The following is a 16814-nucleotide window of genomic DNA, read 5'->3' as shown; positions in this document are numbered from 1 at the left end:
CCCACTAAGTTGTAATACAAATGTAACAATCCCTATTTAATCTTAAGAAACTACGGTCCCACTGCAATATCAACAATGGTTTTTAAGCTTTAAATCAACCAAGACTTCCTTGGCACTAGAATAGTAAAATTATAAAAACCCGGCGGGATAGATGTCAAGAAAGAATTTCCAAAGTGTAGTGAGACGCCCTCTACTAATATACATATAGAAGAGCGCGGGTGCCTCGATAAATTAATATTTTTTTATTTTTTTGGGGGTGGATTCTAAGCTGCTATTGTCAACATCCTCTTTATTCATTAACATGGCGCCTATTCGCTTCGTCACTATTTTATCTACATTAGTTTCATTATGTTTGTCCCAAATGTTACACGCATCGGCCTTCAACGACGACTCTTCAAACCGAGACGAATGGACCAAGGCCACACGAGCAACTCTGACGACGAAAGACGATACCAAGTATATTATCTGGGCCAGGGAAGACACCTCGAAAAAAGATGCTGAGTGTTTCCACAATACTCTTTTAGCAACAGTTGGAAACAAAAGCGAGGTTGAAACCCTCGTCACCGAACAAAACACACCCTACGCCTGGCTCGCCGATCTCACTCCGGCTCAGCTCGGCAAGGTCAGAGCGGACGGCGTTGTCGATAGAGTTGAACCTGACGAGCAACTTCGTCTTGAAGGGCACAGTCCTGCAGCCGCCAACAGAAAACGAGCCAATGTCCAGAGGCGCCCTAACATCGGCAAGCCTTTGGTTGACCTTCGGATGCTTTCAACGCCGCCACAGACTCCGCTTCTCGATTACTATGAATATGACGATAGCGCTGGCGAGGGAATAACTATTTACATGATCGATACCGGCCCGTTTGACTTCGAGCATTCTGAGCTTCAGCCCATGGATTCTTCTATCACGCGCGAGAACATCGACGCAGTGGATAGATCATCACTAGTGAATGCCGGCTCCTTTCACGGAACCTGTGTGGTTTCAAAGGCCGTTGGCAATACAGTTGGCGTGGCCAGGCGAGCCAACCTCGTCACAGTCCGCATAGATGTTACACCTGGCAAATTTCATTTCATCAAGGCTTGGCAATTGGTCCGCGAAGATATCATGAGGAAGGGTCTTCGTGGCAAGGCCGTCGTTTCGTCCTCAGTTGCATTTCCAATGGTAAAGGACAAGGAAGTCAGGCGGCGCACACTTTATGAGTTGCAAAAAGTACTGCAATCGCTTTTCGAGATGGATGTACCTGTCATCTGTGCGGCCGGTAATAGTGCTGACAAACCCAATGGGTCTATGGAACCAAATTCTCTCCCAGCCGTGCTAGCCGTGCGGCTGCCCCTTATCGTGGTTGGCTCGGCTGCCGTTGACGGGAGTATGTCCAAATTTAGCCAGCGTGGGCCGTTGTTAACGACTTGGGCGGTTGGAGAACAGGTCCAGTGTGCTAGAAGAAACACCAAAGAAGGCCTTATGACCGCAGAGGGCACTTCAGTTGCGGCTCCCCAAATCGCAGGTCTTGCGGCTTACTTTATGTCACATCCGAGATTCCGCCTTCGGTTAAGGGCAGGCACAGTAGCAAAGGACATGCAAAGCCTGATACGCAGCTACTCGCATCTGCGCGCCCGATCCATACGCTACCCACCTATAGCCTGGAATGGAAATGGACGGCCGTAGATGTAGGCCCGGATCGACGCGTGTGTTGATAGTCAGATTCTCATTGTACTGCGTTAAAAAAAAAAAAAATACTCAGGGTTAGGGGTGGCTTGATTTTGCTATAAGGAGAAAGTCTAGTTTGATATATAATGTACTACTAGGACCCCTACTCCTACTATTACTTACTATTACTTTAGTACTAGTTTGTCTTTTTCTTTTTGGCAATTCCGACCTATGTGGACCGCTTTGGCTTCACCTGAGCCTTACCTTGGCCTCACGCAGGTTCTCGTGTAAGGTGAGCTAAAGCAGCGAGAATCACCCAGCTCACCAAATCGGCTAGAGAGTGATGACCTGGAGTAGCTCCAAGCACAGATTCCATACATCAAGGACTTTATGTGCACAAGCTGGTGGAGTTGGGAATTGTCTAGCTTTAGTGACTGGGCTGCGATATATACCAAGCCTTTCTGGAACACCCTACTCCCCCTCCCTCCCGCGCCATGTTTTTCGTGTGGATCAAACGTTAGCGAGGAGGTACTTCATTCCGTTCCACTGCTCAATGGCACTGGGTAGGATTTGAGCTGCGGGCAGGACGAAACCACCGCCGCCAGAGCCAGAAGGCCGCAGCTCGATGGTCCAGGCCACCTCGGCGCCGGCGGCGCCGGTGAGGTAGTCGGGGGCGCTCCCAGTGGTGGCGTACAGGGTGGAGCAGCTGGGGCCGTAGGTGAAGCGGGTGCCGTAGGACTGGGCGATGGTGTTTGCCGTGTTGGTGGCCAGCGTCATCTGGCGGGCGTGATTACTGGCGCGGGCGGAGCAGTCGTAGCCGTAGGGCAGCAGGATGTACTGGCCGTAGCTGTGCCAGTCTATGTACAGCTTGATCCCCTGGCTTGCGGCGAGCCTGTCGGTGTAGGCCTTCAGGGCGACCATCTCGGGAGTGTCGCCGGCCGCCTGGCCCTTGTAGGTTTCGGAGCAGTAGTTGGTGGAGGCGCCGCCGGGGAGTTGCCAGTTGAAGGGCCAGTTTCTGCGGACGATTAGCCGGATTTCTTCACGTCGCGTCGAGGGGGTGCGAGTAGTACCTGTTGATGTCGGTCCCGATGCAGGTGCTGCCAGATCGCGGCTGGCGGTTCTTGCGCCAGAGACGGTCGTTGGTCTGGGTGTAGGCGAAGCCTGGCAGTATTTAGTCCCGGTTCGTTCCACGATGCGAAAAGTTTACACGAGACTTACCATCGGGGTTGACGATGGGCAGAATGTAGAAGTCGTACTTGTCAAGGATAGCCTTGACGGCAGCGTCGTTCTTCTGGTAGCCATCAATGAGTTGATACGTGAGGTACTCAACAACCTATTGGGTATCAGCCAACATTCGCCAAAATCCTATACAGTTCGGGACGTGTTTGACTTGCCATAGCAGTGATCCACTCGCGAGCGTGAACGGTACCGTGCCAGTAGATGGCGGGCTTGGAGCCCTTGCCGCCGCTACCCCAGAGGTGGATGCCGAGGAGCGAGCGTCCGCCATAGGAGTTGCCAGCGTTGATAATCTCCGAGTTGGAAGGAAAGTTGGACTGCAGGTCACGGATGAACTGCTGATGGTCGGCAAACGTGTGGTACGAGTTGAACCACGTCAGACTGGGAAGAGCCTGAACGCTGGCATCGCCATTGCCTGTGGGAGAAATATCAGAAACTCTGTCCTTTGGATTCCGGGTGCGTATTTTGATAACTCACTCTCATAGGGAGCAAAAGTGCCCTCCTCGGCGATGTCGGCGCCGAGGTCCTCGTGCAGGACGGACGTCTCGAGGCCGAGCTTCTCGAACTTTGAGACGTCTTCGGCGGGAACAGCGACGTCCAGGTGCTCGCTGTTGTCGAGGTTGAAGGGGATCGCCGCGATGTTGGCAATCTTCTTCTTGATCGAAGCCGGGTCGTTGTGCGTGGCGATCCGGAATGCCTTGAAGCCGTCGTACGTGATCTTCTTCTCCAGAGGGGTGATGGTCGCGGCAGACGCCAGCGGCAGTACGAGAGCAAGGCCGGCAAAAAACTTCATGGTCGGCAGCGTCTGTGATATGTGGACCAACCTGAAGAGAAGCTGCAGGCTGAAGGGCAGAAGACGGACGAGACCGGTTCGAAGACCACCCTTCGCCCTTTATAAAGATTTGGATAGCATGCCGGGTGCCCTGCAGTAGCTCAGCAGGTTATTGCTTCCCCGAACACCGTTCGGAATGGTGTCACTGGCCGATTTAGCAGAATACGGTAGGTGTGATTGTGGCTGCAATACCTTGCGCTTCGATAAGGACTAGAGCTTCCACGCAGAGAACATTCTGACGGTAAGATGCCACCCGACCAACTGCTTGCACAATATGGATGGGCGGCAGCCTTCGGATGGGCAACCTTGGCGATGGCCATGCCAGCTGGGTGTGCGATATCAACCTTGCCATGCACGGTAGCTAGACTCATTGAGAGCCAAATACCATTCGGCAGGGATTAGGCCAGCCACTGCCGACAAGATAACTCCGCCGTGGGGAGAAGACGAACGGTCAGCTCGGTCGGTTAGGATAGCTCAAAGAGTTAATGAGGTGATAAACTAGCGAAGGTGACCCCAATGGGCATCTGAGCTCGGGTCTCCCTCCATCTTGTCTTGGGACCTTCCTTAAACGGACTTCGTCGATATTGGCACGCGGGCCAAGATTGCGTAAAGCCAAGACGCGGTATTTCATGGCGCATCAGGGCCAGGCAAACTCCTTCTGTATAGCCCGGCCAGCGTCTTGGCGAGCTCCCCGCTTGATGCAGACACACAAAATGAGGAAGGCGGGTTAACCAGCCGTCGCGTTCATGGAGCTTGGGCTGGCACGCAACTCGCACGCAGCCCTTCGAAATCCTTCTCACCTGCCGTTAAGGTTTAAGCTTAAAAATGCTGTCAGCTCCTTGTCATTGGTGACTGGGGCAGCTACCGTATTGCCTCTGTACTGGTACTGAGCCGAATCTGCAGGGCCTAGTCACTCTGGTCACCGCCTGCCAAGTGTCACCCCTCACGGCGATGTAACACTGGACCATGACCGAATGTTCCCGCCACTGGCTTGGGTGGTCGTATGTGAGCGAGGTCTCTTATTTTCTTGGAATAATCAGACCATTACACCTGTGCATTCACTAGTTGTGTCGAGTTGAGCCTTCTATTCCTGGCTGGAATGATTTCCATCAATCGCCGCATCCTTCACACTGGCTTGTGTTGGGCAGACTGGTAGAGGTCGCGGAATTGGAGTGGGAGAAACCACGCAGACCACAGAAACCAAGACCTCTCTCGTCTGGACAGTTGCGGAGTGGTGATGATTTGCCAAGACGCCAGGATGCAGGCCAAGTGTAGATGTGAGCTATTTAACCCCAGTTGTCCTGATCGCCACGAATCGCGGACTGGAGTCTTCAAGGTGCAGCAGCATTCTCGCACGTTGTTGGAAACGTCGAGTGAAGAAGAGATGCGTTGAGGCTTTAAATCCGTGACTGAAGACGTTTCCCGAGCCCCTGTAGGAACGGCTTCACGGTCTTAAACTTTCAGAGCGTTCCCTGGACATTCGAGAAGTTCCATTTGGCTTCATCGGTCCTGAATACACCTCGGCTCGGGCTACTAATATTCTCATTTTGAGTCAATGACTTCAACTCCAAATGCATATGATTTGTAAACATGGAAACACACCGGCTATGTGTTAGATATATAGGTGGGAGGAAAATATTCATGTCCTGATGTTTGCGTACACAGTAGATAAATCCCTGATGGTTGCGTCTTTCACTAGCCGCTGTTAATTCTTTGCTTGTAATGCGAGCTAAACCACCCTTTATATGCGTAGAAACGGCTATGGATATAGGAGATGCGTTGAAACATTTCGGTGATAGACTCTTGTCCTCCCGAATCAGTATAACGGCAGTGACTTTTGTACACAAATCAGAGAATCTAGTATCCTGTCTCCAGCGGGATACCAATGGGAGATTTTAAATCATCCTCTGCCCCTTGTCACTGGTTACATGAACGATGTTTTTGGCGGCGATACAAAGTGCAATTTCATGACGTTTTCTTTTTGAATAGGGGCTAATATTCGATTGGCTCCAAGTAAAGCTACCGACTTCGCATATTGCAGGAGTGCTACTGAAAGAGTGGTAGCTCGGAATCGCCTGGAAGCTTTAAGAGACATAAGGCTTTTTAAAATCCTCGCCGTACACGTCAAAAAATATCAAATTATCTATCGAAGGATTTCAAACGGTACAGTTTTGAGATATGCTGAGCCCATTTCGGCAGTTCACTTGCCAACTGGAGTGGATGCTATGGGTTGTTGGGTCTCGGGTGGCGATTATCTGGCTGCAGCCAATCCTACGACTCAGTTGTTCAGGCGATGCAATTAGCGAAAGATGGAGGGGCTGAACATATAGAGACAATTTCGAAATGAAGGTTGCAGTGATCAATGCTTGGACTATGTTAAAAGTCTCCGCATGGCTGTTTAGCTTGCCCACTTTCAGGTTTCTATACAAAGCCAACAACTCTAAGCATTCACAACTTTGTTCGAAAGTATGTCTCCCATGACTATTTTCCATCTCAGGCAGTACCAAGATTCCAGTCAACTTCCGGAAACACAGATAAATCGGCAGTCAGTCTATCGCTTCCACACCGCCCTGGGCCTGTAAGGGTCAAGAGCTACACGCTCACTATGCTGCGGGTAGCTAGAAAGAACTCTATAGGCGTTGACCAGGAGGTTGCGCACTGGTACGAAGCTGCCCCCTAGCAACAACGAAATCTTCACTTATACCACGACCCTTGCCTTTTCCTTCTCCATCACTCCTGGTGCCGCTGAGACTGAAAACCAAGAGCTCGTTTCAACGAAGATGGCGTCCCGGAGCTTATCATACACCGCGTCTCGTACCCGATTGAATAAAAAAAACCTGTCTGCTCTAGGTTGCAGTTCTGCTCACTCGAGGCCTATAACTACTGGTATTATCCCATTCAATGCGCACTAAAAGTCTTCCATGTCTGGGCCTTCGGCCGAGGTGTTCGCCAGGAAGGTCCTTGTACAGGGTGGCAGGGGGAGATAAAATACCCCAGTTATGTAATATCGCCACACCGTCCAGCTGGCTAGGCTAGTAAACAGTACTGTAATGCCCGCTACTGAAATAAGTAGAGTGGTGAGTGTTAGAGTAAGATACCTAACAGGGTATTTTATTTCGGCCTGGTACCATAGTAGAATTCCCACGTACGTTACTCCTCCGATCCTGTAAGGCACTAACCGCACTATTCGATCTTTCCATGTCTCTCGTTCCAACGTTATATGGCATTCTGGGACGGTGTAGGGGGCTGCAGTCATCAAATGGAATGCATACCTGGTGCGATGTAGGACCCAAGGGGTGGCGATTAGTAAGAAAGTAATCGCCCTTTCGCATGGCTGACTACATAAACAAGACATGGTTGGTTGGTCGCGCGGAGGAATGCCAATAAGATTGTCCTTATTACAGCTCATTACCCTGTATGCCGAGCTTCTCGCCGATTGAGTTTTATGTTTCCCAGTCCTTCTCCACCCTCCAAGCGTCGCTGGGTTGTAACCCTGCTGCGCCAAAATCGCAATCGCGATGCCCCCATTTTCTACGAAAGACTTCTCTACCTGCCTCGGTCATGATGTCTATGGCTTCTTGAAACCCAAGGGGGTCGTAAAAGTACGGCTCGTAGTCTCCTCCCCTTTGTCCCAGTTGCCAGGTGTTCCTTTCCCGGTCCGCGTGCTTGTGGTTGAACATGTCTTGGGCGATGCGGTAAAGGGCTCGGAAAGACACCAAGGGATCGACGGTCCCCGCAGACTGCTCCCCGGAGCTCTCCGTGGGTGGGTCGATGGGGGCCCCGGAGATGTCGAGTTCGGGGACGGGCAGGCTTCGTTTGCTTTTCCTTCTCGTGACCGTGTCTTCGTTCGGTGGCGGTGGGTTTGGGTCCGTGTAGCCGAATCCCTCAGGAATTTCTCCCTCTCGGTACAGAACGCGCAAGTCGTCGAGAACCGACGCGACGTCTTGGATTATGCCTGCCCGCGACTCCTTGACGCTCCACCCCGCTTCCTCGAGTCGCCAATGCATGTCACAGTCCGTCATATAGTACGGGATGAATGTGTCGAAGCCGCCGACGGCCCCGTACGCTCGCGGGTTGACCAGCGTCAGGTGGTCGTAGGCGAAGAACCGGGCTCCCCATTTGTGGTCGGATCGCATGGTGTGGTTCAGCTCTTTGACGGCCAGTTCGTAAATAGTCTGGTAGTCGGGCGTGTTGACCGGTCCCGAGATTCCCTCCATGCCCTCTTCGTACGACATAACAAACGCATCCATATGACTCCAGAAGTAGTACGACCACGGCTTCTCCTTTGCCACGGTGACGAAGTAGTTCTGCAGCTGAGCAAAACTCATCAAAACCGGCGTGCGCATGACATGGACGCCCAGCATGTGCAGCTGAGTGTAGTTGAGATAAAGGGGGTTCTGCAGCGATAGCCGATCTCTGGCGTTTGCGTCATGCACCCCCGTGTTCTCCACAACGTATATCTGGTCCGCCGGCCACCCGGCCGTTATGTATCCAACAACCGTCTGGAGCAGCAACGGCCAACTCCGCGTGAAACCAATGAGTAACGGAGGCGGCGTGGACAGGGAGTAGTTGAAACAGACGTTGGGCTTCGCAGGCTTGTTCCAAGCGGGAACTGGAGGCGGCATCCCGGACGACAGCAGTGGGAAAGGATCTGTGATCGGAGGCGGAGTCCATGTTGGCGGTGGTTTGTACTTTGGCTTCTTTGTGCTCTTGGGCTTCGCTGGAGTCGACGTAACAGGGCTCTCGGTGTCGAGTGAGCTGGTGTCGGCGACGATCTCGACAACGGCTTGGTTCCCATATTGGTTGTGCAGGACAAAGAAAAAGAGGCCTACGGCGACGAGTAAATATATGATGGGGGACTGTTGTCGTGACCGAGAAGTCTTCACCGAGTGCAGTCGGGGTGCTGGCAACGACAACATGGTCAAATCTCGGTCGCGTAATTTGTTGGATGAAGAATGGAAGGACATGTAAAAGAGAGCAAAATATGGGGAAGGGGGGGGGGGGGACGACGATTTGCGCCAGACCCGAAAAAGCCGTTTGCAGCTAGAGTCGGTTGAGATGTAAAACGGCGACGCACTGGTGACGTGACGTGTGTTGCGTTGTCCAAGGGAACAGCGCTACCGAACCAGAAAAAGCAACCTGGGGCGGGCTCTTGGTCCACGATTGGGACGAGGCAGGGCTGTCTTAGTCCAGTGACGTCGTCGATCCGAGAGCAAAACAATAATAACACATGGATATTATTTCCCGCAGGAAAACTTGGCGATCGTGTGTTTTTTTTTTTGCCCGTTTTTTTTTTAAAAAACTCAAGTATCGCACAGTAGGTAGCTGTACGGACCACGTTCGGTATCAGATCAATGAGCTTCTTGTTGGATTATAATGGAAAGCTCTCGGAAAGCCAATAAATAAACAACGTGGGCTCGCAGCTTTGTTGAGAAACAACTAAATTTGCTGAAATATGTGTTTGTCTCAGCGAACCGCCTCTGATGGGATGCCGTTGGAGCCAAAGTTGAGACAACATCATCGGCGTCATTACACCAATGGGACGAAGAAGAAACCAGAGACAGGTTTACAGGATGAAGGCCCAGCCCAAAGGTTTTCTTTCTGGGGGACGCGAGAACGGCTGAAACGAAAACTTTTCCCCGGCGCATTGTCTGCGACACAACAGCCTTCAGGCGTCAGACCTTAAATGAACCAAAGCCATCGGCACCGACGTCGCCATCATCACCCATGCATCTCCCATCTCACACACATAATGCGAAGGTTTCTGCCCTCCTTGATGGCGGAGGACATCGACATGTTTCACAACGCCAGGGCCGTTTGGCGCGCTCTGACCGGCCCAATCATCCCGGGCACCCAGTCCAGGGATGAAGGGGGAGGTCTACGGTGGGGTCCCGAACGGGGGGTGGGGGGGGGGGGGAGGGGCGATTCCGTCTGATCTCAGTAGAACTATACGGAGTACTGACTACCGCTATGCATCTACACTAGGTTGTCCTTGGTAAGGTGATCGACAACGATCGGAGCGGACGGCCCCCAAGTGGGTCAATTAACTGATTCACTCATCTGGGGCTGTCAGTCCTTAGCACTGCGACTTGCCTCGAAAAGAGGCGTTGGTTGTCGATGAACAAGGCGCACTTGTCGAAGCGGTTGGGCGATTCCCGTATGTCGAAAATAACTCGTAGCGCTAGTGCTGCAGGGACTGGAAAGGATGGCGTTGGTTGTTGATTGTACGGTCTTTATCTCGGTTTGGTTGGAATGCATGGGCATCTCCCCACGCTTACTGACAAGGCGGGCATGTACGTCATGCATACACAAGGTGAGAAGGTTACTCGGGCGCATCCTGTCATCCCTTGATGAGTGTCACGAGGCTCTCATCCTTATCTAAGGGGCATTTCTCCTTGATGGGATAGATGCACACCACTCAAGCAAAACCGGCATGCCTTCAACGGAAACTGCTCTAGCTTCCATCAGCGTAGCGCTTTATAACAGGTTGCGTGGCAATAAGTTGACGGTAGCAAGGAGACTCCTTCACCAATCGGAACGGGATCGTCGATCTGCCTTTTCCGAAGCATCACGCAAGCTGGCGCCCGAACAGGCAGATCGGCCGTTAACACCTACCGAAAACCCAGTAGGCTTGGAAGGGAGCATATCGGATGCAGCATTTAGTAAAATCTATGGTATAATACAGATCGATGGTGGGTTGATTACTGATGAAACTGAATGAATAAGCAGCGTGCGCAGTCCTTTCTTCGGAGGATCTCGAATAGGGCGACAAAGGCATCTGGTTTTACTGTATACCTATTTATTTCTATGCAGGGTATATATCACCGCGCCGGACTCAGCCAGGATGATCCTACGGTGCAGTAAACTCTCTTGCGGCATGGCCATTATACCGAATCGCATGGATGGAAGACCTCGGGAGCGACATTACGTGGCCCCCTCTCCCGATGTTGGTCGGCACTATTTGCCTGGAAGTTGACATGTAAGCCAAGGGACCAATCGAGATGCGGGAAGAGGGGATTCAACAAGAGAGCCGCGCCCAATTTGTCGCCGCTGTTGATTGCCATGGGTCCCATGGGTACCGGTTCTCGTCATGACGAACGGCTGACAAGATGACCCAGACATACGGAACTAGGATAAACTAAGTACATCCGTGTAGGTAGTCTGAGCCAAAGATAGTCCTTGAGAAACGCGCAAGAATTACAGAAACCATTTGATGATGGGCAACTCTACTCTCAGCAAGTATAGGCAGTACAAATGCATGCTCGTGAAAATGAAACTGATTTCTAAATATGAACTCTTGGTAGAGAACGCGCCACAAGTTCTAAAAAGCGTCCATGGGGTATCTATGATAGTTCGCTTCCAACATTACTTTATGCCTACTCATACACGTAACACAGCGGTGCCCCGGACGCCGTGTTCATCAAGTTCTTGATCTTGACCGGCGAGTTGATGGGCGTCAGATCAATGGAGTTCTCGACGCTGCCGTTTGGGCTTTTTGGGTTGTCCTGCGACGTCAGGGTGCCGAACACGCCCTGCCGGTTCTTGAAGTCGAGGTTCTGCCATATCCAGTACACCCTGTCGATCTGCGCCTGGTGCAGCCAGAACGCGGGGTCGCCGGGCGAGATGGAGATGTCTGCGCCGGGGTCGCCCCCGATGATGAAGTGACCTCCGCCGTGGACGCCGAGCGTGTTGGGGAAGAAGCGGTCGTCGCCCTGGAGCAGGGACGAGAAGTTCTGGATCGTCGTCTGCTCGAGGATGAGCAGCGTCGTGTTCCGGAAGGAGTTGAAGCGGCTGGCAACGTCCTTGTTCAGGTCGCGCTTGAGACACCGCGGAAGGTCCTCGAGCGGGTTCGGGACGCTGAAGGGTTTATCTGTGGCGTATTGGGCCAGTGCGGCGGGCCCGATATGCACCCGCATGTCCTTGAACGGGCCTGTTGCGAGGCAGCCGCCGCCGGAGCCGGGTTTGAGGGTGATTAGGTTGTTTGAGAAAGGCTGGCGCAGTTGAAGGCCATCGTGGGGAATGAACTCGCCATCGCTTCCCAATGACGTCTCGGATCCGTCGAAAACTGGTGAGAGAGCCGGGTTGTTGATGTCGAGGCCCCATTCCCAATACGGCAGAGTACCTGTTGAGTTGTAAGTTGGGGTTTATCCGCAATCGTATTGAGATATCTAGTTACCTTGGTATCCACATTGCGTACGCAATCTCTGTTCAAAGCTAGCGAGGTAGTACCGGTACCAGGCAAAGAAGGAAGCCTAGAGTACTTGTCAGCTGAATCCAACACATATTTTCCCGTCTATTCCAGAAAGAAAGGACAAAAAGGCTGACCGTGAATTGGACGTTCTTGAAACTGGTGTAGTGAACAGCAACGAAGTCGTCATAGAGGGATTTCGCCATCGGAACTCTCTTCGGATCGGACAACGCAGGCTGCTTCATCATACATTGGACAGCTGCGATGAATTCCCTGCGTTGGAGAACTGGCAGAGTGCGCCTAGGTTGTGAATCGTCAGTATCAGAAACGGTCTGTGGGCTCCTCCAACAATGCAGCCCACGGCCGGCACGCGACTCACCATTCCTTGCGCACCGGTATAAATGCGCCTTTGCAGTAGTTATTGTCGCCGAGATGTGTTTGCGGGTCGTTCGTCTTGTGAGCATTCTGCAGTGCCCTCATATTCAGCTTCGCCAACGCCCTCCCATCATTGATTTCCTCTTCAGTGAACTCGGGCTCTGGTTTCGGTGGTGGTGGTGGTGCTGGTGGTGGTGCTGGCGGTGGTGCTGGTGGTGGTGCTGGTGGTGGTGCTGGCGGTGGTGCTGGCGGTGGTGCTGGAGGTACTGGTGCGGGGGCAGGAGGCGTCTGTGATGGTGCCGGTGGCGGCGGTGGTGGTGGAGGTGCCGGTGGTGCTGTTGGTGCTGGAGGAGCCGGTGGCGGGGGTGCCGGAGGAGCAGGTTGAGGGGCAGGAGCCGGAGGCGCAGCAGGAGGCGGAACCGGCACGACTGGTGGCGCCGGGGCCGGTACAGGAGTTTCCGGCTGTTTCGATTTCTTCTTATGATGACCTTCGGTAGGCGAAACGAGCGTGAGTAGGACGATGACGATTACCAGAATCCATCCCCATTGCGACCATCGAGCCATGGCGCCGAGATTACGAAGCGTTGCAAGGCAATTTACGCTATCAAGGAGAGGGGAGCGATCCGATTTTACTGACCCCCGAATCTTTACGAAGACATGGTGAGAAAGATCTGCTCATTTAAGAGATAGAGCCGTAGGTCCATGCTGTCGGCAGGTTTCATTAGCCACAGGCTGGTCAAAGTATCGGTAACCAACTTATTGACCCTGAGACAGAGGTTATTTCTGCTTTGATGGAGGGGATGAGCTCGTCCCACTTGATAACGGTTGGCTGATTCCGTCGAACGAACACCATTGGTCGCCAGCGCCGTTGGGAAACAAAACAACCCAACTCTGTTCGACTCTGGCAGAGCTTGAGGCCCACTGCACAGACTGAGCGAAACGACACTTGCCCTGGTCGTCGAAGAACATCATTGTTCCTTGCTTGTTCTCGGCCAATGAACGGGCTATTATGATCGACAGACTTTATCGGCCCTCGGCTGTCCGAGGAACTGGGAATGACAGCGCGCCTCGAAGGGGTTATCTGCATGATGGTCCTGGCGGCGTGCCTCGCAGGAAATTAACTCCGAGTGGCCAAGTATTATAATCCCTCTTTCCCATGGAGCTATCTGATTCTCGATTCCAAATCCGGAGCAGAACCCACACTTTCGCATCTCGAGCCCGCCAGTTGGGATTTGGGGTGTTTCGAGAAGGAAGTGACAGATGATTTGCCGTCGGTTTCGAGGTTGGATGCCACTGTAGTCGAACCATCTCAATGGACATCAATAACGCAGCAGGCTTCAGTGGCAAGCCTGGACCGGTCAGATGATCATGCTATTCGAACGAACACAGCCCAGTGCGGCTGTCCAACCCGGTGCGCTCGTACTAATTCTCGCTCGGGGATTATAGTCGCCCGGGTTGGATAACGGGTGTTGTCTATTGATCCGCTCGAGCGTGATTATGGACTAGGCAATGTGAAGCGCAAATACGAAACAGGCTTACTTGGGGAATTTGCGGTGGGCAAACTGGAAGGGAAAACAACGCTTTGATACTCGCCCTGGAGAACAAAGCACCAACGACATCCCAACTAGTTGCGGGCAGGCAAAGCGGGAAGACGGCATGGGCGACAGCTTGTCATCTCAGGTGGGCCTGCGCTTGCAGCAACAGCTTGGTGAGACATGCGCTGCAACTCCAGTCCTGCTTGTTGGTATCCAGACACTGCTCGTCCGAGGGCGGCCGGGGGCAAGACTTGGGGGTGAAAATCCCTTGTGCTGCTCATAAACAAAGATGACGAAAAGCCTATTCTCCAGCTGGTGCTGTGACGCAGTCATCTCCAATGAACTGGAACAGGGCTTTGGCGAATCTCGTCGGTTCAGACCGCACCCTTATTCTCGGAGACGCGAGCGAGCACCAAAGAGGATTCGGGTACGACACTCGAAAGGCAGCATTTCTCCAATGTAGCACGGCTGTCGCTGATATCACTCTGTATTGTGTTCGTGTCATACAGACGCATACGGCGATTTCGAAAGAGGTCCCAAGTGGAATGGAGCGTCCATCAAGGCCAGGGCAATATCGTGTTGTGCTATTGGAGAAGTGAAGCAAGGAGCGTGGGAGCGTCGTAGCCGGCGGTGAGCTCTGGACTGCCTGCTTAGGTCATCTTGGAAGGCAGCGGGGGCCCCCACTCATCACTGATTGCTCGCTTATTCTCGTTAGCGAGCTTCTTTACTGCTCATCTCCCCCAATTCCCAGCAATGATTCACTTCGACTCACCACAAGAACAAGGTCTCGGCGCAGTGTGCAGTGCCTACCAGTCCAGCCATTCGCCGAGGTGTTGACTCATCATTGCGCACGAGCCAGTTTCCTCCTGTGTTGTGAGTCCAAGGACCCCGCCACGCCCGCCACCGCTGATAAGATAAAAAATTCGAAAAGCCCGACCACGATGGAGGGGCAGCGGGGTGCACAATATCCACGCCTCGAGTTGAGAAGCGTCCTCCTTGGGTGAACAACACCAAAATCGAGCCTCCAACAACACACGACGGAACGCAAGTGTCAAAGACAGTCCGTTAGACAACACTCAGCGTCCATCATGGCTTCCAACGAATCTCCCGCTGCTCCCCATGAGCCCCCCTACACATACCGCCCCAACCAGGGCTACGAGCAGACCGAGTCTATCCCCGTCGAGCTGAGAACCGTGGCCAACGATGCTTCTGCCCACGACCAACACGATGATGAAGCCGAGGATGACGGTGATCTCGAGGATATTTTTGGCGAGGACGAGGATATCGATGACGAGGAATGGAGCGCCGACTCCGGCAACTTGACCAAGTCTTACAACCGCCAGCGCATGTTCAACTCCAATGATACCGCTCTTCCGCGCTCCAATGCCCAGAGGCCGACCGCAAATACCAAGGCGAGCGTCGACGACCAGATCACTGCCCTTTCCAAGCATGCCGCCAAGATCCGCCTGGATGGCGTCAAGGAGAATGACGAGAAGAGCAAGGACAAGGCGGACCGCGCAACGAGCGAGCAGGTGCTGGACCAGCGCACGCGCATGATCCTGCTCCAGATGATCAACCGTGGCATCGTCAGTGAGATCCACGGCGCCATCAGCACCGGAAAAGAGGCCAACGTTTACCACGCCATCTTGCATCCTGAGGGCGACGGCCCCAACATCCAGCGGGCCATCAAGGTGTACAAGACTTCGATTCTGGTCTTCAAGGACCGCGAGCGCTACATCACGGGCGAACACCGCTTCCAGAAGGGTTTCGACAAAAGCAGCAACAGGAAAATGGTCAAGCTGTGGGCCGAGAAGGAGTTCCGCAACCTCAGGAGAATACATGCCGCTGGCATCCCGTGCCCAGAGCCCATCAGCCTGAAGCTGCACGTCCTGGCCATGGGCTTCCTCGGCGACAAGAAAGGCTGGGCCTACCCCCGGCTGAGAGACGCCAATCTGACTGGAGACGATGTGGACCAGCAGTGGAGGAGCCTGTACGTCCAGCTTTTGGGTCTCATGCGCCGGATATACCAGGTCTGCCGCTTGGTCCACGCCGACCTGAGCGAGTACAACATCCTGTACAACGACAAAAAACTTTACATCATCGACGTCTCCCAGAGTGTCGAGCCTGACCATCCCCGCGCGTTGGAGTTCCTGCGCATGGATATCAAGAATGTCGGAGACTTCTTCAGGAGGAAGGGTGTCGACACGCTCAGCGACCGTGCCATCTTCGACTTTGTTTCGTCGACCGAGGGTCCGGTCGAGGAGCCCGCCCTAGGGGAAGCACTTGAGAAGCTGTACGAGACCAGACCTGCCGACAATGAGGAGGCCGCCGCCGAGCAGGAGGTAGACAACGAGGTCTTTCGAAAGCAGTACATCCCGCAGACCCTCGAGCAGGTCTACGACATCGAGAAGGACGCCGCAAAGATTGGCCAGGGCGAGGGCGACAAGCTTGTCTACAAGAACCTTCTAGCCGACACCGTCGTAAAGGAGGGCGAGGACCAGGAGGAGCAGAGCGAGTCTTCCGAGGACGAGTCGGGCAGTGGGGCGTCCTTGGCCAGCGGTGATGAAGATGAGTCCAAGTTTGACAAGGCCCGGCCTAGAGGACGTAAGCATGAAGACAAGGAGGAGAAGAAGGTGAGAACGAACAACGAACATGATGAAAGACCGCCGCTGACAAACCATAGCAACACAAAATGGCCGTCAAGGAGGCCAAGCGTGAAAAGCGCAAGGAGAAGATCCCCAAGAGCGTCAAGAAGAAGCTGGTGTCTGCTTCATCTAGGAAGAAGCACTAAGCCGTTTTCTCTCTCTTTCGCTTTGCATGATAGGATACCCTGCGAGGAAAGGTTTGGAGGCGGATGATACGTGTGCAATCGGGTGATGAAGATTCGATCGGCCTAAGACGAGGTCGACATGCAGTGTTTAGCCCACGGGCGTAACCGCTGTTGGCTCGTCATCCTGGCTCTAGATCGCCCCCCTTCAAGGGGCGCAATGATGATCAAGG

At 53.3% G+C, this 16814-nt stretch overlaps 5 protein-coding genes across 5 annotated transcripts; 2 read left to right on the top strand and 3 right to left on the bottom strand.

Annotated features, from left to right (window-relative positions):
- Positions 1-361: 361 nt before the first annotated feature.
- LY79DRAFT_518747 (serine proteinase 2) lies at positions 362-1666 on the top strand (the record flags this gene model as incomplete). Its single annotated transcript, XM_060555062.1, has 1 exon — positions 362-1666. The coding sequence occupies one exon, from the start codon at positions 362-364 to the stop codon at positions 1664-1666; it is 1305 nt and encodes a 434-aa protein (XP_060412509.1).
- A 376-nt stretch (positions 1667-2042) lies between these two features.
- On the bottom strand, positions 2043-3701 carry LY79DRAFT_650913 (zinc carboxypeptidase). The gene is made up of 5 exons (XM_060562551.1): positions 3362-3701; positions 3073-3299; positions 2867-2981; positions 2719-2809; positions 2043-2663 (listed from the first exon to the last, which is right to left on the bottom strand). The coding sequence occupies exons 1-5, from the start codon at positions 3675-3677 to the stop codon at positions 2159-2161; spliced, it is 1254 nt and encodes a 417-aa protein (XP_060412508.1). The 5' UTR covers positions 3678-3701; the 3' UTR covers positions 2043-2158.
- A 3070-nt stretch (positions 3702-6771) lies between these two features.
- Positions 6772-8708, bottom strand: LY79DRAFT_558688 (uncharacterized protein). Its single transcript, XM_060558202.1, has one exon. It carries the CDS (start codon positions 8681-8683, stop codon positions 7160-7162), a length of 1524 nt encoding a protein of 507 aa, XP_060412507.1. The 5' UTR covers positions 8684-8708; the 3' UTR covers positions 6772-7159.
- A 2384-nt stretch (positions 8709-11092) lies between these two features.
- Positions 11093-12368, bottom strand: LY79DRAFT_518735 (uncharacterized protein; the record flags this gene model as incomplete). Its single annotated transcript, XM_060555060.1, has 4 exons — positions 11093-11838; positions 11914-11968; positions 12042-12204; positions 12298-12368. 4 exons carry the CDS (start codon positions 12366-12368, stop codon positions 11093-11095), a joined length of 1035 nt encoding a protein of 344 aa, XP_060412506.1.
- A 2534-nt stretch (positions 12369-14902) lies between these two features.
- LY79DRAFT_518855 (RIO1 family protein) lies at positions 14903-16605 on the top strand (the record flags this gene model as incomplete). The annotated part of the gene is made up of 2 exons (XM_060555074.1): positions 14903-16447; positions 16498-16605. 2 exons carry the CDS (start codon positions 14903-14905, stop codon positions 16603-16605), a joined length of 1653 nt encoding a protein of 550 aa, XP_060412505.1.
- Between the last annotated feature and the right edge of the window lie 209 nt (positions 16606-16814).

This window comes from Colletotrichum navitas, assembly GCF_030913465.1.
Source record: "Colletotrichum navitas strain CBS 125086 chromosome Unknown LY79scaffold_44, whole genome shotgun sequence".
Lineage (NCBI taxonomy): Eukaryota > Fungi > Ascomycota > Sordariomycetes > Glomerellales > Glomerellaceae > Colletotrichum > Colletotrichum navitas.
The sequence above is the reverse complement of the archived record's forward strand: the minus strand, read 5'-3'. Positions and strand labels throughout refer to the sequence as shown.

Bases quoted from the DNA above. Each gene is read 5' to 3' on its own strand.
- LY79DRAFT_650913 (XM_060562551.1), bottom strand. From the start codon at position 3,677: ATGAAGTTTTTTGCCGGCCTTGCTCTCGTACTGCCGCTGGCGTCTGCC. The intron at 3,300-3,361 runs GTGAGTTATCAA...TTTCTCCCACAG, and splicing joins CACTTTTGCTCCCTATGAGA to GCAATGGCGATGCCAGCGTT. The intron at 2,664-2,718 runs GTACTACTCGCA...AATCGTCCGCAG, and splicing joins ATCGGGACCGACATCAACAG to AAACTGGCCCTTCAACTGGC.
- LY79DRAFT_558688 (XM_060558202.1), bottom strand. From the start codon at position 8,683: ATGTCCTTCCATTCTTCATCCAACAAATTACGCGACCGAGATTTGACC.